The sequence below is a fragment of the Lampetra fluviatilis genome, chromosome 38 (assembly GCF_964198595.1).
Source record: "Lampetra fluviatilis chromosome 38, kcLamFluv1.1, whole genome shotgun sequence".
NCBI lineage: Eukaryota > Metazoa > Chordata > Hyperoartia > Petromyzontiformes > Petromyzontidae > Lampetra > Lampetra fluviatilis.
In genome coordinates this window covers 4,641,594-4,667,923 of record NC_136312.1, presented here as the reverse complement: position 1 = coordinate 4,667,923, position 26,330 = coordinate 4,641,594, and the positions used below count along the sequence as shown (strand labels likewise).

At 52.6% G+C, this 26,330-nt stretch overlaps 1 protein-coding gene across 1 annotated transcript in view; it reads left to right on the top strand.

Annotated features, from left to right (window-relative positions):
- Positions 1-757: 757 nt before the first annotated feature.
- LOC144945584 (inter-alpha-trypsin inhibitor heavy chain H4-like) overlaps positions 758-26,330 on the top strand; it is a 31,789-nt gene continuing 6,216 nt past the window's right edge. The window contains exons 1-14 of the mRNA XM_078874071.1: positions 758-960; positions 2,949-3,112; positions 4,384-4,494; positions 6,280-6,384; positions 8,632-8,774; positions 10,216-10,385; positions 11,435-11,551; positions 12,467-12,638; positions 13,728-14,567; positions 15,207-15,281; positions 17,430-17,672; positions 21,186-21,212; positions 22,877-22,927; positions 24,017-24,124. Coding sequence (XP_078730197.1) covers positions 877-960; positions 2,949-3,112; positions 4,384-4,494; positions 6,280-6,384; positions 8,632-8,774; positions 10,216-10,385; positions 11,435-11,551; positions 12,467-12,638; positions 13,728-14,567; positions 15,207-15,281; positions 17,430-17,672; positions 21,186-21,212; positions 22,877-22,927; positions 24,017-24,124 — 2,410 coding nt within the window. The 5' untranslated portion in view covers positions 758-876. The remainder of the gene's footprint in view (positions 961-2,948; positions 3,113-4,383; positions 4,495-6,279; positions 6,385-8,631; positions 8,775-10,215; positions 10,386-11,434; positions 11,552-12,466; positions 12,639-13,727; positions 14,568-15,206; positions 15,282-17,429; positions 17,673-21,185; positions 21,213-22,876; positions 22,928-24,016; positions 24,125-26,330) is intronic.

The following is a 26,330-nucleotide window of genomic DNA, read 5'->3' as shown; positions in this document are numbered from 1 at the left end:
TCTTTCTTCAGCCTGCGTACGCATCTCGCATGTTATCGCGGACTGCGCTTTACCCTACATTTTTTTTTATTATAACGCGATTTTTCCATAACCCACGTTATAGGAGCACACGACTGGACTATGGAGTGTTTTAGTATCGGGCGTGGGTGGTGATAAAGAGTCGCAGTGATGTATTGCTTAAACGAGCATTGAGGCATTGGTGTTCACCTCCTGCTCTACAGTCCTGCAAAGCCAGTGGTGGAAATTCCACATTCCCAGGACAGGGGCGAGTCTCTTCATAGGAGCAGCTTCCCCGTTTAAAGTGGCGCTGACCTTGAAGCCAGGATTCTGACTGTGAAGAGACGGAATTAAGTGTTAAATCTTCACAAAGAGGTGCCCACCCCTCAAGACTACAACAGCACTGAGCCCTCTGCCAAACTGAATCCAGCCCTTCTTGTCAACAGCGTGGGTTGTGGCATGGCAGGCAGCCAGTGTTGGCCTTGACTGGTATCTCACCTCAAATATTGTCCCAGTTCCTCCACCTCCCACTCCCATCACCCCGAGCGGTCCACGTTCCCATCTAAAACTGCGTGCGCGGGGCTTTTTTTTATTCACGACAAAACAGCAAGGACATGTCCCCTTTATGGGAAACGTGTGCAATCCCCACGCCGATGTAAAATCAACATCCCCCCCCCAACTCCGTGACCACACACACACAAACAAAAACCCACGCACAGATCACTCTTTGTACTCGCGGTTCGGTAATCCATAAAACGAAACGAGCACGCGTGTGTGTGTGCGCGCGCTTGAGAGAGACAACGAACAGGCGAGCGATCGTGAGTAGGAACCGAGAGACGCTGCATAAGGTGGGGAAAGCAACGCGTGAGTCCAGGAGCTATGGCGAGACTTTGTCTGCTGGGCTTGTGTCTCGTGCTCGCTCTGCCGACGTGGACTGGAGCGGGTCCCGTCGACGGGAATGAGGTGCGTGTTGTGCTTTACGCAGTTCGTTGAACCCCTACTTAAAACTATTACGCAATTTTTTTTCTCCAGGTAAAATCCACACTGAGTTGCTATGTAGGTCTTTTTGCAGAAGCGACCCTGGCCATCGCAAATGACAGCTCAACGAGGTGACAGCGTATCATCATCACGTGGACATTTATAGCAGCATCCAAATACTCTAAACGCGTGACGTTGATTCTAAATGTGGAGGGGAAAACCGGAATAATAACTTCACTCCAGTGGGTTATGGGTGGTGCAATGGTTAGCGCACGGCGCGCTCTGTACCCACCAACCTGGGTTTTATTCTCGGCCATGGCGAACGTCATTGGCAAGTAATATCCAAACCAGTCCTCCTGGGTCGATCCCCTCCCCTGTACTTGAACCCGCACACTGATCGGTGTGGTGAAATATGGTCAAAGAGCCCCCCACGACGAACACAAAGTGGGGAGAACCGGCGGAGGGATATGTGTATGTTCATAAGCTGTTATTGGCCACACTCAAGTTGCCTTTGAGCCCGGAACCTTCAGATTTAACTGGAGCCCAACGTTGCAACCTTTTTTTTAACTACTTCGATCTTTTCCTGGAGCTCATTGCCAACTCGTCGTTACTATTGCTGTGTCATCGACAAATGGGGCGCCACGGTGGCTAGGAGATACTACCTCGCCTGGTATACAGGAGGTCGTGGGTTCGATTCCGACCCTGACGGCTGCTGTATATTTAGAGTTTGCGTGTCTCTCGCCTCGTGGTCGCGTGGATTTTTCTTCGGGTCCTCCGGGTTTTCTCTCCACATTTAGAATCAACGTCACGTGTTCAGAGTATTCGGCTGTTATAAATTTCCACGTGATAAGCCACTTCGTTGAGCTATCATTTGTGGCCAGGTCGCTTCTGAAAAAAGAGCCACGTGTTCCTTACCTGGTAAAGAAAAACAGGTAATCGTTTTTTTTATAGTTTAAATCTGACATGGCTCATACTTTGGCCATTTTATCTTCTTGTCGCTTTTGTTTCTCAACACCATTTGCAACGAACATTTTCGCACGTCGCTGTCAGGAACTTTCTCGAAACCATGGCACCGCTTCCCGAGTCCCCTTCACGTGTGTATCTTGCAATTCCATGCCATTTCTCAGTGGAGCCACTCCATTTTCGTAAACGGTTTTCAAGTGTTTTTGTTTTGTTTTTTAAACATGAATCATTACATTTTATAACACCGCGCTGCACGGTTGTTCGCTCCTCGCTCCCGAGGAGAGAGAGAGAACGACTTAGGAGGCGCAAGAAACCGCAGACAAGTGGGAAAGGCAGCCAGGCGCTAATACGGTGCCAAATCCGCCCCCCCCCCTAAGGTCTGCGGTTCTATGTATATTAAGGTGTTGTTCCAATTAATTAGTTTTTATACGTGTGGGATGAAATTGGAGCACCTGGAGAAAACCCATGCCTTGTGCAAGGAGGCTGCACTCCATCCCCGTACAGATGGAAACAGGTGGCGATTAGTCCATATGCTGTACGCCGTCGTTTTGAAAGACATTGTATTCACTGCAGAGAACTGTCGCGACACGACCACCGCACTCGATGATAGCAGGCGCCAAACTGTGCCACACACCCTCCCGCATGGCCTTGTGGGAGCCTCGGTACGCCTTCTAACCTGAAGACGTACCGATAAAGATGTCATTTCAGGTCTTCTTCTTATTCCGTTCTGATGAGACGTACACGTACGAAACAACTGATGACGTACACGTACGTACACGTACGTCATCGAAAGGGTTAAGTCTGAAGAAACGTTTTCATTCCAACTGCTGCACAAAGGAGCCGAGTCTGTGTGCATTCAGCACAGGGCGGGCAATCGGCCTTTGCCCGACATTGGTGCCCTCTTAGACTTGGGACTTTATTTCAGCCGGTAAGACCCACTGAGCGAAACAGCTCTCTTTACGCGGACCGATCCTCGCTCACTGCGGCGGTGCGTACGTCCCCGCTCGCAGGACGCCACGCCGAAGATAACGGAGATGAGCGTCGTGTCGCGGATCACGTCGCGATACGCCCACACCACCATCAACAGCTGGCTGCTCAACACGGCCTCGCGCGGCAAGGAGGTCACCTTCCACGTACAGCTCCCGGAGGCCGCCTTCATCTCCGCCTTCTCCATGTGAACTTTCATTATTTCCGTCGTCGGTGGTCTGCGGAGCGGCGGCAGCGTCGCCAAAACAACGCGTAGACTGTCGACGTTTTGCCGCTGCCGTTACGCTTGCGTCGACGCGGAGGGGAAGCCTCGCCGAGTCTTCAGTCTCCGTTTTTTCGGGAGGGTCCCGTTTGCGCAGGAGGGGGTGGGCGGGCGGGGGGCGACGATTGCGATGTGTGAAAAAATTAAGAATCGGTTTTGCGCTTAGTGACAATAAAACAGAAGGTGTGAAACTGTTCAAACGCCAAATGGATACCTTTTGCAAGGAATCAGGTCCGCGTTAACGACATGCACTTTGTGGCAAAAACATGCATGCTAACAAACATGCTCACCGGTGTCACACCAGGGAACGCCATAAGGTGAACAGTACAAATCAGTTTCAAAGACAATACATACATTATTATTATCATCAGAGCGTGTTTGCATGTTTTTTCCACAAGTACGTGTAGTTAATACAGACTTGATCCCTTGCAAAAGGAATAATCTATTGGGTGTTTGACCATCTTAACATCTGTTTCATTGTCACAAAGGGGAAAACCTGTTCTTATTTTTTCATACTTTGACACTGGCAAACAGTTTTTTTTATACGTATAAAAAATGCCTTAATACATTGATGATGTCTACAGTGTCATCATCATTAAGGTTTTTCCCGATACCCTGATTGAGCCCTCATATATGGCTGATAGGTACACAAATATATATTGCACTGTCAGTAACGCATCTCCATTGGGACCGCGTTATAGCGACCTCCTACAGCGCCGTTTCACACAGTGCGACGTTTACCAAGAATGCATCCTGAGCGCCGTAAGAGGCGTGGCCGTATTTGAATTGAGCAAGGTGATAAGAACCCAGGGAGGGGGGGAAGGCGATGGGTAGAATTCTATAGTGGAGGTGCGCGAGGGAAGAATCAGGAGGAGAAGGCTGTGTGTGGCTTGCTGTGTGGTGGTTGAACACCGTTGTGTGAACGAGACTCGCCAATGCCGATGGGACATGTTAAGATGATGAAGTAAGAAAACACGGACATAATTCTAGTAGTTACCGTCACGCATCTTGCGTGTGATCGCGGACTGCGCTTTAGCACTACATTGTACATTATTTATTACAACGCGATTTTTCCCATCATGCTGTGCTCTTCCGGAGCGCAACGACCGCCGCCGCTATAGGAGAACGCAGCCTTGAAGGCCCGCTCGTGTCGGACGATGAGGTGACCCCGTTTTGTGTTCCGCCGTGTTGCTCAGGACGGTACGGAACAAGACATACCCCGGCGTCGTGAAGGAGAAGGAGCAGGCCAAGCAGGTGTACTCGGCGGCCGTGGATCGGGGCTGGTCGGCCGGGCTCGTTGCTACCAGGTGAAAGCCTCACAGATGTCACCCCCCCCGACCCACCCACTAACTCACCCATCCACCCACCCACCCACTCATCCACCCCCCCACCCACCTACTCATCCACCTCTCCACCCATCCACCCACCCACCTATTCATCCACCCCTCCACCCATCCACCCACTCATCCACCCCTCCACCCATCCACCCACCCACCTACTCATCCACCCACCCACCCACCCCCCCACCCAACCCCCACCCACCCACCCAACCCCCACCCACCCACCCCCCCACCCAACCCCCACCCACCCACCCACCCCCCCACCCAACCCCCACCCACCCACCCCCCCACCCAACCCCCACCCACCCCCCCACCCCCCCACCCACCCACCCACCCCCCCACCCAACCCCCACCCACCCCCCCACCCCCCCACCCCCACCCAGCTGTGTGATTATACACACAGCTGAAACCCGGACTCGACCTCAGCAGTCTCGCTACCATGGCTACGTCCGGAGTTGTCATCCGTTCACCGCAATGGATGGTGAACGGCGGTCAATTCACTCCCCCTCTCTCCCCTCGCCTTGCCCCACACGCACTGTTTCACTGTCTCTCTCCTTATCGCTTTGCCCCTCGCAGATGGCATGCGAGGCTGGTGATCATTTGCTGAGCTGTGAGCTTCTGTCCACTAACCTTATTTGCCCACTACTCAGGTCAGGTTACGCAGGGATAAATCGACGGGTCCTGCGTTTATGGAATGTATTTTTTTCTAGCGGATTTTTTTTCCCTTCGGTGGCACTCTCGTTCTTGTTTCAGGTGGAATGATGGCCAAACACACGTGAAGGAAACATTGGGCTAGATAGATTCTATATATATGTGTGTAGATTGGGCTACATTAATTTATAGTGGTTAATCGGATTGGTTTGTTCATGTGAGGTCACAGACAGTTATGTAAGAAGCCGGGTCAGGTGACACACGAGATGGTGACTTCCTGTATCTTTTCCCGATGATGTGTGGCGCAGTTTAAAACCTTAATTCGTAACTAAACGCTAAATGTGGCTTCAGGGATCGTTTGTCAGTCAACTCAACCCGCGGCGAGCGAGCTGAAAAGATAAAAATAACAATCGTTAAACGCGTGTACAGTACACCACGTGATAATTGGATTTTTTGGCTGCATCGGGTGGTGGAGGGTTATTACGACACACATTTGGTCAGATCGTGACCACGTGGCCGAAACCGAAATTATATTATGAATCTGAACATTTGCTGCGAAAATCTACGCGTTACATCTCAGTGAATCGGCAGCAGCAGACGATACGACATATAACGACGCGAAGCCCGATCCACAAAGATGAAGGAGACATCACAGCAAAGCACCACTCTGCTGCTCCTGATGCGGTTATTTGGCTTGACCACCTGAGTGTGAAATAGAAGTCGTTGCTCTGCATCTACGTCAGCCGTACGGAAGAAGAAGATGCAGCAGCAGTACGACAACAACGACGATGATGACAATAACGATGATGATGATGTTCGATGATGATGACAATGATGATGATGACAATGATAATGACGATGATAATGATGATGACAATGATGATGATGACGATGATGACAATGATGATGATGACGATGATGACAATGATGACGATGATGATGACGACGATGATGACAATGATGACAATGATAATGACGATGATGATGACAATGATGATGACAATGATGATGACAATGATGACGATGACAATAATGATGATGACAATGATGACGATGATGATGACGATGATGATGATTTGACCCCCGTGCCCCCGCGTGCAGAGAAAGGGAAACGGACAAGTTCACGGTGAGCGTGAACGTGGGTGCTGGAAGCCGTGCGCTCTTCACCCTCAGCTATGAGGAGCTCCTGCAGCGGAAGCTGGAATGGTGAGCGAGCGCCATGGCCAGCACGGTGACACACGGCACCAATTCACCACGACGCTCACCACAACAGGAGCACACGCCACCAACTCGCCAAGATGCTCACCACAACAGGAGTAGATGCCACCACATCACCAACTCACCATGACGCTCTCCACAACAGGAGTAGACGTGACCGCATCACCAATTCACCACGAAACTCACCACAACAGGAGCACATGCCACCAACTCGCCAAGATGCTCACCACAACAGGAGTAGATGCCACCGCATCACCATCTCACCACGATGCTCACCAGAACGTTAGCACATGCCACCACCCAACTTGCTACGACACTCGCCAGTACATCACCATATGCCTCCACCTCACCAACTCAACCACGACGCTCACCTGCGCAACTTTTACCATAAAAGCACTTGCCGACAACTAAAAAAACTCACCACAACACGAACCAGAAGGCAGCGGCACCTCACCAAAACCGCCACTGCAACATCAACAACCCACCGCCGGTGTTGCCAACTCACCACTCGACCCCATCTCACCACGGGCAACACCACTCACTACCGCCCCCCCCCCCCCCCCAATATTCGCCAACCGTACTGATTTCAGCCGTTGACTTTTCCGATTCGGTCCCCGCATGGCGGTTTTCAAGCCGGATATCTCCCGGTGCGAACAAATTACGGAAGATCGCAGAGCGGAGAGTGATTCGCTTTGGAAATTTGGTCGGGTTAAATGCTCGGCAGCCTACCACACGAATGCACGTATTATGGACTTCTTTCGCACCGTACGTATTCAACCGTGTTATTCGGAGGTGCGGGGGAAGGACATCAAACAAGACACATAAAGCAGTTCTAAAGTAATACGTTTCCAATATAGATGATTTAAAAGTGCGTAGCTCCAGTGGCTTCATAATATCAGATGGGGAGAGCATTCCAGACGGCTGCAGAAGCCGGTGTTGCGGTGACTGTCTTTGTTCGATGGCGAGCCAAAATCCGCTGCGGCGAGGATGACCGGAGTTTGCGTGATGCTTCACGCTTCTTGACGACATCAGCAAGGTATTGCGCTTCAGGCTAATCTCCTTGCGGCTCAGGGTTTGACAGCCTTACCGCCTTCACCATCGCATCACTCCCACTGTTCACCATCACCCCGACACCACAGCGAGCCACATCGCACAACCGCCAAGTCAATCACGGACCCCCAAACCAAGGCTCGGTTACTCTGTGGTGCCATTCACGGGCAAGGCCTCACGGCGCTCTACAGAGAAGTGCCAAACCGTGAACGACCCCTCACAAATATATTGGCGAATACAACTAAAAATGATAATTGTTTTTTTACCCTTTTATCTGGCAACAAAACTGACACCTTTTTCACAGGGAGTCATGTTTGCATAGACCACAATACCTGCAGTCATAATGCAAACAAAAAACATAACTCTGATAATGCATGCACTGTCCTTGAAGTTGATTGGTCCACACCCGAGACAGCTTTCCTTAGAGCCTAATCTCACATGGGTTGGACCAGATGACACCAAAAGGCGCACAACTCAAAGACAATGCACCATCAGAGTATGAGAGCTCGGGTGAAGCATTTACACCATTGGAACCTCATTTGCCAGTAAACTGGCAAATGAGGTTCCAATGGTGTAAAAAACATTTTTCTTTTTTTAAAACGATGTAGAAGGCCACGGAGCCTCCACGGACAGGTGGTACGCGCCAGCGAGAAGAGATACATTCTAAAATGGGGGCCCGAAAGACTCCACCGACCAGGAGTCCCTGGTGATGTCCTAGGGAAGAGCATTGCCCCACAGACAAGGCTCCTGGCTGCTACCGAAGGCTCTGTCGCCCACTGACTGCAGGTTTTAAACTAAAACTATTAAACAATGTTTTACTTCGCCAAGTAAGGATCACTGAGCTACGTAGCTCTATTTCGGATGCAACCTGGCCAAAATTGTTCACGCAACGAAGTGGCTTATCGCGTGGCAATGTACAGCAGCCACATACTCTTAACGCATGTGGAGGGAAAAACCGGATGGCCCAGAGAAAATTCCATGAGAAGAACATGCAAACTCGCAGTATACAGCAGGTATCAGGGTCGGGATTGAACCGACGGCCTCCTGTATACCAGGCGAGGTAGTTAACATCACGTCACCGCGGCACCCCTAGTCCTCGGCACACACAGCAGGCGACCGGATTCTCGGCTAGACCCGAACTCGCCGACTGCGCGGTAATAAAAGGCGAACCGTCGGTCCCTCCAGGTACGAGCACGTGGTGAGCGTGCGTCCCCAGCAGACGGTGGACAACCTCACGGTGGAGGTGTCCATCGAGGAGAAGGCTGGGCTGTCCCGAATCACCGTGCCTCCTCTCCGCACAAGCAACCTCATCACCAATGACGTCGGTGGTGAGTGAGGTGGTTGAGGAAGGCCTCCCTCCCTCCCGCGCGAGCACCCCAACACGACCTCAGCACCGTCGTTGTCGTCAGCACGGTCGGGCACGTGCCCTGGGGTGCAAGAGGAGTGAAGCTGAAACTGTGGCCACCGCCTGGACGTTCTTGCCAGCGCCTTAAGCAGTGGAAGCCACCAGCTCGGGTCGGGTCGCCACTTGCAAGAGAGGCGGCGCTTCGTGTGTCTTGTCACTGGGTTTCATTCCATCCGCTGGTTAAATTCGATTCCGTTTTTGCGCACGATGGCACTGAGCGTGGCTCGTGAGGTCTGCTTCGCCACGACAAGAGGGCTTAAGGAGAGAGAGAGTTCGTGTCGTTTTGCTGTTCCACACACAGTAAACCTACACACAGTAATCCCACACAGTAAACCCACAGTGTGTTTACTGTGTGGCTCATAGCTTGGTTTGCATGACCACAGTCTCACGACCATGGCTTGCCTTTAATGTTACACGTGTGACGGAGACGAGCGCATACACCTGCTGACCTTCTGATGCGGTGGATGGTTCCGCCAGTGTCTTCGAGTGCGGCGCTCCATCACACGTGAGTGGGCTTGGCGCAGGCCACGTTACTTATAAGGGACGAACGGCCAATGGTTCAGAATAATGATGGAGTGGCAGCCATGGGACGGACCATGCTCAGGAGAATGAAGGAGCGTCCGCTGTGGACATGGAGCGGATGGCGTCAGCTCATGTGCAGGAGCTGGGTGGATTGTTGCATCCTGGAATCTTGAGAGAGAGCAGCGGCTTGGGGAGGCCTTCATCCATTTGTAGATAATAGCTGATGATGATCACGATTTTGTTGAAATGGAGGCGCAATAATGATGGTACCTCCTTAGATGTGCAGATAGTAGTGTAAGGTGTTGTTTGATGTCGCGCTCCGTACATCTGGATCGCAGCACCCTTCAGATCTCACGTTGGACATCCTGCATCAAGTGCCCATGTCTCGTAACTTAAGGAGCTACCAAACGTCCTGGTCTTGGACGGATAAACCTAGATTTGAAGCTTTCGTGACTGCAAGGATTCATATTCTTAGGTTTTTTCGGTAAAGTCACGTAGGTAAAAAATGTTAATTTAAATTAATAAAAGTAAAATAAAATAAAATAAAAATCACGACGTTTCGGAGGATTTTTATTTTATTTTTATTTGACTTTTATTAATTTGAATTTTTTACCTACGTGACTTTACCGAAAAAACCTAAGAATACGGATAAACCTGTTTTTTTAAAGACTGTCCTGGTGCCCAGAAACGTTTGCAAAAAGAAAAACCATGATTTTCTCCCAGATTATCATTGGGTCTAATGACTCGTTTTCAGGAGGGTCCTGATGATGACGAAGTCGAAGATGATGATGAAGACGATGACGATAATTAATCCACGTGGTGTTGTGATTACCCCTCTGCAGTTGTCGCGGACCCTCCGCCTGCCACCTCCATCGTGCGCACGGCCACCTCGGTGGTCGTGCGGTTTCAGCCGAGCGTGGAGCAGCAGCTGGCGCTGGCGCAGGATGGAGTCCTCGGGGATTTCATCGTCCGTTACGACGTGGAGCGAGCGGAGGAGGCCGGGCAACTGGAGGTGAGAGAGAGAGGGAGAACAACCCAACCGATAATAATAATCGCAACACGACCACGAACCGCGAAGGGAATCGCCGCTCGCGGACCTCGAATCGCCATCCACTCGCTGTCAAACTCGAACCGCTCGCCACTCGCGGATCATGGACCATGAGCCACTCACCAATGATGGACCATCAATAACGATACACTCACAGTCAAACTCGAACCGCTCGCCACTCGCGGATCGTGGACCATGAGCCACTCACCAATGATGGATCATCAATAACGATACACTCACAGTCAAACTCGAACCGCTCACCACTCGCGGATCGGACCATGAGCCACTCACCAATGATGGACCATCAATAACGATACACTCACAGTCAAACTCGAACCACTCGCCACTTGCGGATCACGGACCATGAGCCACTCACCAATGATGGACCATCAATAACGATACACTCACAGTCAAACTCGAACCGCTCACCACTCGCGGATTATGGACCATGAGCCACTCACCAATGATGGACCATCAATAACTATACACTCAGAGTCAAACTCGAACCGCTCGCCACTCGCGGATCGGACCATGAGCCACTCACCAATGATGGACCATCAATAACGATACACTCGCAGTCAAACTTGAACCACTCGCCACCCGCGCATCATGGACACACCAATGATGGACCATGAATCATGAACCACTCGCCAATCACAAACCGTGAACCACTCACCAATCACTACCAAAGATTCACGAACCGCCCACTAATCATTGACCAAGAATCACGAACCACTCACCAATCACCGATCAGAGGTGATGTACCATTTACCAATCACAGATTACGTATTCACGCACCGCTCACAAATCAGCAACCACGGGCCACGGACTGCTTAACGCCTGACCACCCCACACCCCAGCGGGGGGTTCAGAGTTTAAAAAAATATTTCCGCGGTCCGCCGACACGTGTTGCCAAAGTGCCGGATCAGCGTGCGCGTGAGTACGTCGCCCCGGAACCGTGTGTGTGTCCTGCACGTGGTGAATGTGGCACTTGCCGTGTCCTTGCATTTCAGATAGTGAACGGCTACTTTGCGCACTTCTTTGCGCCAAAACGGCTGAGCGCTTTGCCGAAGAGCATCGTGTTTGTGATTGACGTGAGCGGGTCGATGTCTGGGACCAAGATTAAGCAGGTGAGACGCCGAGACAGCATGGGACAAGGGATACCTGATGGAGGATGTCCAATGTAACACTTAAAGCCAAAATGCGTTGAATTTTTCCCTAATTCTAGCCTAACTGTGCTCTCCGTGTTAATGCCATGAAAGGAATAGTCCGTTCGTATGTCTCGCGGAGCAGCGAAGCACTTTGTGTCAGAGAATGGCTCGTGAAAGCGGATATCATTGAGCTACGTCTGAGATTCCGCCAAGTGATTTGGTCCATACGGTAGGAGACAGCCCTTTCCTGCTGGCCGTGCCGCGAAGAGTGCTTCGAGGTGTTGGTAAATGGCTGTAGAGCAACGGGTGTGGGCCACAGATTTGGCTAACTCACTGGTTTGAGTCAGTTTGTGAATTGAATCCGTATGTTGAGTGTTATCCCCTCGTGTGTGTGACGGGCTTTCTCCGGGTCCTCCCGGCTTCCACTCCCATGAAGCCAAACTCTAATTGTACGTATGTATGTTGAACTTCTTTCGCATCGTACGTAGCCAACCGTGCGAATGGCAGGTGCAGGCAAGGGTATCAAAACTAAATGCAAAAATAAGTTCTAAAGAAATTAGTTTTCAATCCAGATTCAAAAGTGTATAGCTCCAGTGGCTTCCTAATATCGGAAGGAAGAGCGTTCCAGACAGCCGCAGAAGCGCATCTGAAAGCGTGCGATGCGGTGATTGTCTTCGATGGACAGCCAAAAGCCGCTACGAGGATGACCAGATTCCACGTGATCGTTTATGCTCTTTGATGAGATCAGCAAGGTATTGTGGTTCATTTGTGACAAGCAATTTGTGTGTAATGAGTGATACCTTTTAACATATTCATTCCTCAACCGGAAGCCAATGCAAAACCGGAAGCCAATCGTTAATGGCACATCACTAATCATTATGCGTTGTCATTTAGACAAAGGAAGCGATGCTGAAAATCCTGGACGACCTGAGACCAAAGGACCACTTTAACATTGTGACCTTCTCCTACGGCGTGAAAAATTGGGCCAGTCAAGGCCTGGTGAAGGCTTCAGCTGAAAACATCGAGGGCGCCAAGAAGTTTGTTTCTGCCATGGTGGCAGACGGAGGTGAGAGGCCAGGCACTGGTTGTTAGATGAGCCACCATGACACTCGGTTCCCCTGGGGGAGGGGAGGGGAAGGAGTCACGGGAGCCTCTCTATTGAGGACTAACGGGCTAATCGAGGCGTGGTGGCCGCGACACTTTTTCTGCCGTGGTAGGCTGGCGCATCAAAGACAGAGACAAATATCCCCCGTGTAGCCTTAACAGACTGTTGGGGCAAGTGCTGTTAGCAAGTAGCACCTATGATGGCCTGAAACGGTACACGAGGGGGTGGGTGGCCAGCACCACGCTCGTCCGCCTTTGTTTCCCCCAGTGGCGATGTTTACACACCGCACCGGGTACTAAATTGAGGCCGAGTCGACCTAGGGGAGGTCCAGGATTGGTTCAAATTATCGTTACCGGCGTTGGCCACGAGTGGGAATCGAACTCGGGTCGCCTTTGTTCGTAGCGCGGCATAGCGCTAACTGCTACTACAGCACCGCTCCCCACATCAGACACAACCAGACACACGGCGGGCTGCTCGGGGCGGGGTAGGGCTCTGTGTCTCCTGTCTGTCTCCTATCTCCTGTGCGTGTGTCTGCTCTTCTGTTTCTCTTGCCCACCTCTCACCTGTGTGCCCCGTCCCTCCATCTCGTGCGTCTCTGTCCTGCGTCTCCTGTCTGTCTGCCTTCCATCTGCCTCGCGTGTGCGCTTCCCGTCTTGTGCGCTCGCTTCTCCCATCCGCCTCGCCTCCCCGTCCATCCGCCTCCTTTGCCTCTTACCTTTGCGCACTTGTCTGCTGCACATGACCCCACGCCAGAGGTCGCAACCGGGTACCCGATACCCGTACCCTACCCGATACCCGGCTACCCGTACCCGGCCAGGTACGGGTACGGGTACCCGTTTGCAACCCTGGTGCGGCCGGGTACGGGTAGGCCGTGAGTCACTGGTGAGTAACCGTTTGTCACTCATTTCGGGTAGGGTACGGGTAGGGAACGGGTACCCGTACCCGGCCGGGTACGGGTACGGATACCCATTTGCGACCCTGGTGCGGCCGGGTACGGGTAAGGAATCAAAACCCGTTTGCGACCTCTGCCCCACGCACAACCCCCCACAGGGACAAACATAAAGGATGCCCTGTCCGAGGCCGTGAGCCTCCTCAAATACCAGGAGGTAAGCAAGGAAATGAGCGTCCCCCTCATTATCCTGCTCACGGACGGGCAGCCGACGGTGGGCGAGACAAACGTGGAGGTCATCATCAAGAACGCACGCTCAGTCATCGCCGGCCTCTACAGCCTCTACTGCCTGGGCTTCGGCCAGGATGTCGAGTTCAACTTCCTGGAGAAGCTCGCGCTGCCCAACTCGGGCTTCGCGCGCAAGATCTTCGAGGACGTGGACGCGACGCTGCAGCTCAAGGGCTTCTACGACGAGGTGGGCACGCCGCTGCTGTCCAACGTCGTCGTCAGGTACACCGGCAACGAGGTGGCGGCACTCACGCGCAGCACCTTCCCCAACTACTTCAGCGGCTCGGAGATCGTGGTGGCGGGGCGCGTGCGGGGCGACACGGGCAGCCTCGTCGCGACCGTCGAGGGGCTGAGCGAGAGCGGCCCCACCTCGCTCGCGGTGGAGTGCGTCATGCCACCGTGGCCGCGGCCGTTCCCGCCGCGGCCGTTCCCGCCGCGGCCGTTGCCGCCGACCCCCGGGCCCCCCGAGCCGCCGAGCCACACGGAGCGACTGTGGGCTTTCCTGACCATCAAGCAGCTGCTGAAGGAGAAGGTGTCGGCGACCGACGATGCAACGAAGGGGCGTCTCGACAACGAGACGCTGGCGCTGTCGCTGCGCTACGGGTTCGTGACGCCACTCACGTCGATGGTGGTGACCGTGCCAGACGACGGTGAACAGGACAAGGGAGGCGATGAGCCCAAGCCGGAAACGACCCTCGAAGTCGAGGCCGAAGGCAAGTGTGACCCAACCGAGCACCAACCCGGCGTTGTTGGCTGGCAGCAGCGTGGCTCCTTTTGTAATGCCCGCGCTGCCGGCGCGGCAAGAAACCCGAGTTCAACTCACGACTCGGGCGCATTTCTGCCTGGCGTTCGTATTTTCTCCACCTATTTTATAACCTAAACCAAGTTTCTATTTTACCAGCTATACAGTTCCTTTTGAGAAGCGACCTGCCCACAAATGATAGCTCAACGAAGTGGCTCATCACGTGGCAGTGTATCGCAGCTAAATACTCTTAAACACGTGATGTTGATTCTAAATGTGGAGAGAAAAACCGGAAGACCCGGACGGCAGGCGTCAGAGTCGGGCTCGAACCGACAGCCTCCCGCATACCCGGCGAGGTAGTTAACATCTCGCCACCGTGGTGCCCCATGGGTGTCCTCCGGGTTTTTCCTATTACCTTCCAGGACCCTCTTGAAAACAGAACCTTGAGACTTGGCGAGGCTTTCCTGGGTAAATGAGCACAATCGTTAATTACCTTCCTGATAGCTTAGTCGAAAGTAATTTCACGTTTGGTCACGGGGGCTGTCGTTAAAGCGAGAGCCGGGGAAGTGCCGCCCTCGCAACGTGCCGCCCCCTGCGAATCCGTCCGCAGGCGCCACCGCCACCGCCGATGATGTGGTCGATCGCCCCGTCGCTCCGGTCCGCGACACCAAGCTGCTCTTAACAGGTGCCTCACCAGCGGCGCGACGCGATCCTTGGCGCGGCTCGCGCCTGCACGCACCTCGGCCCACCAAGTTGCGGCTCGCTGTGCCCACTGCTCTCAGTCCCCGACGTTTGCCACTCCGACCCCTTATCCGATTGTCATCTCCCCTGGCGTGGGGGTGGAGGGGAGACAAAATAAGAAGCACGTTGCGGGACATCGGCAGTCGTCATCCTACGGAGAGACAACTAAAATTGGCCGTGGCAATGTGTAAGTCCGACAACCGGCTGAGTTTAACCGTGCGGAGTACCCGCCGGGGAGGTGGGTGACAGGACACAAGGCAGCTTCGCTCGATGGCCCGGCTTCGGTGTCTTTGTGTTTTGGCGGTGGCGCACATGGCCTGTAATCCGGCACCGTGGAGGCAGCGAGGGTTGGTGGATCACACAAGCGCTGTGAAACTCCCTTCCCGCGGGCGTCAAAGGAGGTGCCGTACCGTGGGTCGCCATGAGGATGCGGCACGGAAAATGTGAAACCCAACCGGTTCCGATTTAAAGCTTTCGTGACTGCAGGGATTCATCTTCTTGGTTCTTTCGGTAAAGTCACGTAGAATGGAAATAATAAAATAAAACATAATAAAATAATTCTCACGACGTTTCGGCCACAACGCAAGCAGCCGTTGTTGTGGCCGAAACGTTGTGAGAATTATTTTATTATGTTTTATTTTATTATTTCCAATCTACGTGACTTTACCGAAAGAACCAAGAAGACCAACCTGTTCTGTCCGCATGGGATAGTGTTGCCTCCTTACACGTGTGGGTTTTCTCTGGGTGTTCCGGTTTACTCCCACATGGAAACTCCCACGTGGACTAATCAGCTGATAACACCTTCACATAAAGAGGACCGCAGAGCTTGGGCAGGCAGGCGGGTGGTGGGGGGGGGGAATTTGGGGTGGCGTGGCTGCCGCTGCCTTCCCGCTCGTCTGTGGTTCCCTCTCGCGCCTCTCTCCTCTCGCTCATCTCTCCTCTCGCTCTCTCTCCCTGCGAGAGCGAGCGGACGGCACGCGGTGCCGGCGTGTTACAGCTTGGGATCGTCATTGTCCAGGGAATGGCGTGGTGGGGTAGGGACATGCACGGGGTGGAGGTGAATGAGGTAGGTGACTTGGGGGTTTGAATGAGGCAAGGAGTTTGGAGTCAATGCAAGCAGGAAGAGGGAGGAGGGTTGTGATAGGTGGGACACAGAAGCAGAATATGTATTTATGCTGGAGGAATCCGATGAGCTATGAAGCTTTTTTTCACAGATGTCCAGTTGGGGCACGGGGTACGAACGTTCAAACAACCAACAGTTACAGTAACACGATAGTATTCCAAAGTATAAGAAAAGTAAAACAAATCACACAAACGCATACAAATACAACACTAAACAATCCCCACCCTACCAGGCAAAGCCCACTGATGTCTTAACTTATTTTCAGAAGCGACCTGGCCACAAATGATAGCTCAGGAAAGTGGCTTTTCACGTGGAAATATATAGCGGCAAAATGATATAATTAACTTTGATGCACGTTGCTAAACGTGGAGCGAAAATACCGGAGGACCTGAAGAAAAAATCCACGCAACCACGGGGAGAGAGAGACACGCAAACTCCAAATGTACAGCAGGCGTCAGGTGGGTCGGAATCGAAACCACGACCTCCTGCATACCAGGCAAAGTAGTTAACATATCATAGCCACCGTGGTGATGATGAGAGAGAGAGACACGCAAACTCCAAATATAGAGCAGGCATCAGGGTCGGGATCAAACCCACAACCTCCTCCATACCAGGCGAGGTAGTTAACATCACAACAACGCTATTACAGTCTCATCATCACCACCATCACATGCGTGTAGGGTTGGAGGAGGGAAAGTTACCGAGACGGGCATAGGAGTGGCAACCAGAGACTGCCGACCAAAGGGAAGAGAAGAGCTGAGATGTGGTGGTGGTGGTGGTGATGATGATGATGACGGTGCTGTAATAGCGGTTCCTTTGGATGTCATCTCGGGTCTCAAGAACGCAACAACTCTTGGGATCTAGCAGAAGGAAGCGATGATCGAGAGGGTGTCAGGTTGAGCATCTCTCCCAATTTGCCGTGCCCCCCCCCCCCCTCCCGGCTTTCAATGCACCATGTTTTTTCGTCAGCTCGGGGAGGATCGAGCAAACACGTGGGCAGGCAAAGCGGCCGCTGGCTCTCCGGCAGCGGGCACATCGCCAGCCACCCCGGCAGCAGTCAGCCACGAATGCCATCTCGACCAACGTCGCGCAACCGGGGCTACGGCAGCTTCGGGCCGATGGGCTTACCTGGCGGTCGACTCTTTTCAGTCCCTGGAGGTGCTTCTCCTCCAATGTTGTCTCCAGGGCTTCCATCCTTCGACACGAGTGATGGTAACGATCACGCTCAGAAACTGACGCTACACACACACACGCGCTGGCTTACACGCACAGGCACTGGCTCCACACACACACACATTGGCTTACACACGCTGGCTGTACACACACACACACCCCTACCCATTCACACACGCACCCCGACCCATTCACACACACACCCTGACCCATTCACACACACACCCCGACCCATTCACCCACGCACCCCGACCCATTCACCCACGCACCCCGACCCATTCACCCACACACCCCGACCCATTCACACACACACCCCGACCCATTCACACAGACACCCCGACCCATTCACCCACGCACCCCGACCCATTCACCCACGCACCCCGACCCATTCACCCACGCACTCCGACCCATTCACCCACGCACCCCGACCCATTCACCCACACACCCCGACCCATTCACACACACACCCCGACCCATTCACCCACGCACTCCGACCCATTCACCCACGCACTCCGACCCATTCACACACACACCCCGACCCATTCACCCACGCACCCCGACCCATTCACACACACACCCCGACCCATTCACCCACGCACCCCGACCCATTCACCCACACACCCCGACCCATTCACCCACGCACTCCGACCCATTCACACACACACCCCGACCCATTCACCCACGCACCCCGACCCATTCACACACACACCCCGACCCATTCACCCACGCACCCCGACCCATTCACCCACGCACCCCGACCCATTCACCCACGCACTCCGACCCATTCACCCACGCACCTGACCCATTCACCCACGCACCCCGACCCATTCACCCACACACCCTGACCCATTCACACACACACCCCGACCCATTCACCCACGCACCCCGACCCATTCACACACACACCCCGACCCATTCACCCACGCACCCCGACCCATTCACCCACGCACCCCGACCCATTCACCCACGCACCCCGACCCATTCACCCACGCACCTCGACCCATTCACCCACGCACCCCGACCCATTCACCCACAGACCCTGACCCATTCACACACACACCCCGACCCATTCACCCACGCACCCCGACCCATTCACACACACCCTGACCCATTCACACACACACCCCGACCCATTCACCCACGCACCCCGACCCATTCACCCACGCACCCCGACCCATTCACCCACACACCCCGACCCATTCACACACACACCCAGACCCATTCACCCACGCACCCCGACCCATTCACACAGACACCCCGACCCATTCACCCACGCACCCCGACCCATTCACCCACGCACCCCGACCCATTCACACACACACCCAGACCCATTCACCCACGCACCCCGACCCATTCACACAGACACCCCGACCCATTCACCCACGCACCCCGACCCATTCACACACACACCACGACCCATTCACCCACGCACCCCGACCCATTCACCCACACACCCCGACCCATTCACCCACGCAACCCGACCCATTCACACACGCACCCCGACCCATTCACCCACGCACCCCGACCCATTCACCCACACACCCCGACCCATTCACACACGCACCCCGACCCATTCACCCACACACCCCGACCCATTCACCCACGCACCCCGACCCATTCACCCACACACCCCGACCCATTCACCCACGCGCCCCGACCCATTCACCCACGCACCCCGACCCATTCACCCACGCACCCCGACCCATTCACCCACGCACCCCGACCCATTCACACAGACACCCTGACCCATTCACCCACACACCCCGACCCATTCACACACACACCCAGACCCATTCACCCACACACCCTGACCCATTCACCCACACACCCAGACCCATTCACCCACACACCCCGACCCATTCACCCACGCACCCCGACCCATTCACACACACACCCAGACCCATTCACCCACGCACCCCGACCCATTCACCCACGCACCCCGACCCATTCACCCACACACCCCGACCCATTCACACACGCACCCCAACCCATTCACCCACACACCCCGACCCATTCACACAGACACCCTGACCCATTCACCCACACACCCCGACCCATTCACCCACGCACCCCGACCCATTCACCCACACACCCCGACCCATTCACACACGCACCCCGACCCATTCACCCACACACCCCGACCCATTCACACAGACACCCTGACCCATTCACCCACACACCCCGACCCATTCACCCACGCACCCCGACCCATTCACCCACACACCCCGACCCATTCACCCACACACCCCAACCCATTCACACACGCACCCCGACCCATTCACCCACACACCCCGACCCATTCACACAGACACCCCGACCCATTCACCCACGCACCCCGACCCATTCACCCACGCACCCCGACCCATTCACCCACGCACCCCGACCCATTCACACAGACACCCTGACCCATTCACCCACGCACCCCGACCCATTCACCCACGCACCCCGACCCATTCACACACGCACCCCGACCCATTCACCCACACACCCCGACCCATTCACCCACACACCCCGACCCATTCACCCACGCACCCCGACCCATTCACACAGACACCCTGACCCATTCACCCACGCACCCCGACCCATTCACACAGACACCCTGACCCATTCACACAGACACCCTGACCCATTCACACACACACCCCGACCCATTCACCCACGCACCCCGACCCATTCACCCACGCACCCCGACCCATTCACCCACGCACCCCGACCCATTCACCCACACACCCCGACCCATTCACATACACACCCTGACCCATTCACACACACACCCTGACCCATTCACCCACACACCCTGACCCATTCACACACACACCCAGACCCATTCACCCACGCACCCCGACCCATTCACACACGCACCCCGACCCATTCACCCACACACCCTGACCCATTCACACACACACCCCGACCCATTCACCCACGCACCCCGACCCATTCACCCACACACCCTGACCCATTCACACACACACCCTGACCCATTCACACACACACACCCAGACCCATTCACCCATACACCCTGACCCATTCACACACACACCCAGACCCATTCACCCACGCACCCCGACCCATTCACACAGACACCCCGACCCATTCACCCCCTGATCTAGAGAGAGAGAGTGGAGTCTGTGTGTTCTCCATCTGATGTAGAGAGAGTGAGTGGAGTATGTACGTTCTCCCCCAGATCTGCACGAGTTTCCGAACCCGTTCTCCGATTTCCTCTCGTAACTAAAAAAACACAACACCACCCCACCCAATGTCACTGCTTTTGGCCGCAGCTTCCCATCGCTGCCCAGGTTACCTGCAAATTACTCCATGGGGCGGGGGAGGGGTTACTCGAGGCAATATTGCCCAATGGTGAAAGCGTGGCAGGACCCTCTTGAAAATAATCGTTGCAACTCAACGAGGCTTTTCTGTGTAAATAAGCAATTAATAATACTCACTGGCTGGCTCCTACTGGCAATCGTCGACTTATAATGGAGGGTGGGGGGGAATGGGGGTGATTGAGGGTTGGGGAGGCTCACACATCTATCGTGTTTCTGTTATTTGCAGACGCGTTTGAAATTGAAGAGATGCAAGGTGATGACAGATGGACATCAGTCGTGGCTCGGGTTTAATAACTACACTCACCACTCACACTACACTCACCACTCACACTACACTCACCACTACACTCACCACTCACACTACACTCACCACTCACACTACACTCACCACTCACACTACACTCACCACTCACACTACACTCACCACTCACACTACACTCACCACTCACACTACACTCACCACTTACACTACACCCACCACTCACACTACACTCACCACTCACACTACACTCACCACTCACACTACACTCACCACACACACTACACTCAACACTCACACTACACTCACCACTCACACTACACTCACCACACACACTACACTCACCACTCACACTACACTCACCACACACACTACACTTACCACTCACACTACACTCACCACTCACACTACACTCACCACTCACACTACACTCACCACTCACACAACACTCACCACTCACACTACACTCACCACTCACACTACATTCACCACTCACACTACACTCACTACTCACACTACACTCACCACTCACACTACACTCACCACTACACTCACCACTCACACTACACTCACCACTCACACTACACTCACCACTCACACTACACTCACCACTCACACTACACTCACCACTCACACTACACTCACCACTCACACTACACTCACCACTCACAATACACTCACCACTCACAATACACTCACCACTCACATTACACTCACCACTCAAACTACACTCACTACTCACACTACACTTACTTAGGGGAGGCCCAGGACCGCTTCAGATAATCGTCACTGGGTGTAGGCCGTAAGCGGGAATCGAACCCGAGTCGCCAGGTTCGCAGCGCAGCATAGCGCTAACCGCTACACTACCGCTCCCCAAGTAAATTGTAAACGTCGTGGGTTTACTCTACAACACACCAGCGTGCTGAACTCGTAACTAATTGGCACGGTTTGTTAACGTGACAAACCTTACTAATTGGCTGTGCCGGGTGGTGGCGGGTTTAACGACACATTTAAATTGATGCGGTCTAACCCCAACATGCCCTACCGTGGAAAACCCTTCCATCATCATCGTCTCTCTTATCCCAAGTCCTTAGAGTTGCCTTGCTCAATTCAGTATCGCACAAGGGTCAGCACACGTCAGGTTATTATATTTGTTTCAACAATTGGAAATTTTAACAAATGTTCAAACTTACTTCCATTAACATCAAGGTACGCACAAAATATCTTTTGAAATTAATTTAGGACTTAATTATTTTTTAAAATATTACAGCTGCCTTTATTTATCATGTGTACTTGCAAACTAATTCAACTCGTTCGTCTTCGGTAAATTTTATTTACATTTTTTAAAACACCTTCCGAAAATGAAGAACATTTATATTGATGATGACAGATATATATAAAAAAAATTACTTAAAGACTAAGCAATTAATATGTTTTAATGCAACCGTTTAACTACATTAAATCACGCTATGTATCCTGACTTTTGGACGAACCTGGGGCAGTGTACTCAGCAGTAGATATCTAACTTAAAATGTATTGTTTCTTTTCAATGTTGATGAAATAACCTCGTGGCGGCCCTAACAGGTGCTTGCTCACAGCACTTGCCCCAAAAGTCGGTCAACGCTATACAGGGGATCTTTGTCTTTGTCTGTGTACAGCCACCATGGTTCCCAGCTTCACCACCTCTTCCAGAGGCTCCATCACAGCAGGTAGGGCGTCACGATGGCTAGGAGATGTTAACCACCTCGCCTGGTACACAGGAGGTCGTGGGTTCGACCCCGACCCTGACGACGCCTGCTGCTGCTGCTGTATATTTGGAGTCTGCGTCTCTCTCTCTCTCATCATTATCACAGTGGCTAGGAGATGTTAACTCACCTCGCCTGGTACACAGGAGGTCGTGGGTTCGACCCCGACCCTGACGACGCCTGCTGCTGCTATATATTTGGAGTCTGCGTCTCTCTCTCATCATCATCACGGTGGCTAGGAAATGTTAACTACCTCGCCTGGTACACAGGAGGTCGTGGGTTCAATCCTGACCCTGACGACGCCTGCTGTCTATTTAGAGTTTGCGGTGTCTCTCTCCCCGTGGTCACGTGGATTTTTCTCCGGGTCCTCTGGTTTTTCTCTCCACATTTAAAATCAACATCACGCGTTTAGAATCTGGGGCCGTCCATAAATGACGTCACGTGATTTTGGACGATTTTGGACCACAAGTTTTGTGGCTAATACAGACATGATTCCTTGTAAAAGGTTTCAGTTGGGTGTTGTAACCTCTTAACAGAGCTGTTTTAAAGCTTTCGTGACTGCAGGGATTCATATTCTTGGTTCTTTCAGTAAAGTCACGTAGAAGGGAAATAATAAAATAAAATAAATATTAAAAAAATTTAAATTCTCACGACGTTTCAACTGCAACACAAGCAATCATCATCAGGTGTGAAATCCACAGCAATAAAATTTTAAAACAATTTCTTGCTGTGGATTTTGAAAAAAATGTATTGCTGTGGATTTCACACCTGATGATGATTGATTGTGTTGCAGTCGAAACGTCGTGAGAATTTTTTATTGTTTTTATATTTTTATTATTTTATTATTTCCCTTCTACGTGACTTTACCGAAAGAACCAAAAGAATATGAATATCTTAACACCTGTTTTGTTGCCAGAAAAAAGGGGAAAACCGATTTTCAAGCTGTGCCCAGTGGGTGTCGCTGTGTGTGCGTGGCACGGCGCTGCATCCCCCTCGTCTACACATCTCCAGCCTGAACCCTGCCGCCTCCCGCCCTCTCCCCGTGCCACGCAGAACATCCTCCCACGGTTCTCCACCTTCCGAGCAAAGACATCACGCTCTGCTTCTCATCGCACGGCTCGGACAGACAGACAATCGTGCTCTTGGAGGACACCCAGTCAGGTGACACGGTCATGAATAAGAATAACAACAGTTGGTATGGCAACGATTTGTATTGCAACGATTGATTTTTCTTTGAACATATGCTCAAAAATCGATGACACATTGAATACACTTATTTAACGTACCGTCAATTTTATTTAATATGTTGTCGATGTTTGAACAAGTGTGTTTCGATTTAAAGCTTTCGTGACTGCAGGGATTCATCTTCTTGGTTCTTTCGGTAAAGTCACGTAGAATGGAAATAATCAAATAAAACATAATAAAATAATTCTCACGACGTTTCGGCCACAACAACGGCTGCTTGCGTTGTGGCCGAAACGTCGTGAGAATTATTTTATTATGTTTTATTTTATTACTTTATTATTTCCATTCTACGTGACTTTACCGAAAGAACCAAGAAGAAGTGTGTGTGTATATATATATAAATTTTAAGGATCAGAACATAGCAACGAATACCATTGCCATAGGTTGGTATTGGTGCTGGTCAAGCTCACGGCACAGGGCCCCCACCACGAGCCGTTTGTCGCACACACGGCCTAGACTCACAATCACAACGTTTATACGGCAGGAGGAATCCGAGGAGCTATGAAGCTCTTTTCTCACAGACGCGGTAAGAACGTTACGACAACAGTTAAAAATTAACCCGTAAAAACAAAGTTTTTCACTATAAATCCTTTATATGCGTGGCGGCTAGAGTCCTCTCGTCCTCTGGCTTGAGATGGCTGCCACCTATGGGTCAGATGATTGCCTGCCACCATTAAGCAATTGGTAATTAAATATATATATATTTTTCCTAAAAAGTAAAATTTTGGAAAAAATTTTCCACGAAAATAAATTGTCACGCACAACGAGTCTGTGTGCAAAATGTCAGCTCGATTGGATCACGGGAAGTGGGTTTAAAAACGACCGAAAGATTTGCACGGTCGTAAGCGCGCAAGCAAGCAAGCAAGTGAACTTAATATAAAGGATTTAAAAAAAAAAACAGAACGGTAGACCAAAGTGCAGGAAAAGGCAAAACACATCACCTTTGTTAAATACATTGTCGATTATTTGAACACGCGCGTACACATTAGCACGGTCGGCTACGTATGGTGGCGAAGAAGTTCAACGTACGTACACACGCGCTGCACAGTTTTCGCAGTTTTGGTGGGGGGGGGGGGCGACGTTGCGATGAGCGATCCCAGTTGGGTGATTAGCGGCGTCACGTTTGGAACGGGCTGCCCGTTTGGGACGAGGGCGGGGAAATCTATTAATACTCTTTGGTTCTTTCTGTAAAGTCACGTAGGTAGAAATAAAATAAAACAAATCACGACGTGTCGATCGCAACACAAGCGATCCTCATCAGGTGGAACACCCACAGCAAGAAAATACTGAGGTAGGCGGTAGAGCTGCCGTGGCAAGAGGTTATATAGGTAAGAAAGGTGGGAGGAGCAAGGGGGGGGAGAGGGGGTGGGGTAGGGGGAGGGCCGTGTGAGCGCAAGAGGACGTGAGGCTGGGGGTGGGGAAGTGGGCGGGGCTAGAAATGGGAAGCTGCGTGTGGACACGGGGGAAAACATTCCTTGTCCCTCTTTTAATGTCAACGGAAGCCAGGCGGCGGGATCGAGCGTTGCCCCATCGCGCACGCGTGGTGCTCTGGTCTCCTATTGCGTGTGAAGTGACGCCGGCACGTGTAATTATTTACGTTGCCTCTAATTCGGACACAGCGCTGTCTAGGCCCAGGCTTGTTCTTGTGGCTTGGACTTCGTCTCCCTTCAAACGTCCACGCTCCTTGAGCCTCTCTCGAACATTCCTGTCCCTGTTTTTCCCCTTAGCCAATCCCTGTCCTCCTTTCAAAAACGAATCTTCTCTCTTCTCACAACCCCCTTTTCCTCCAACCTCTTTTCCTCTAACCTCATCAAAGCCTGCCTCCCGACCAATCCCAGCGGAGGCCCCTTTCGGTCAATCGGGAGACCTTGGTTTTTTATTTTCAAAATAGCCGCCAGGCTGCTCGTTCGCATGGGGTCATTTTCAGACATTGCGCATGTATAAACACTCACCGTTCACCCTTTCCCGTTTCCGGGACGGACTGCAAGTCGCCGGGTGCTGGGTGTCCCGTTCCCCGCGAGCGGCTCGGCGTTTGTTTTCTTTAGGGGGGGGGGGGTGCGTAGCGCCAGCGCCGCTGTTTTTAAAGACGTCATTGCTCACCGCAGAGAACCGTAGCGACACG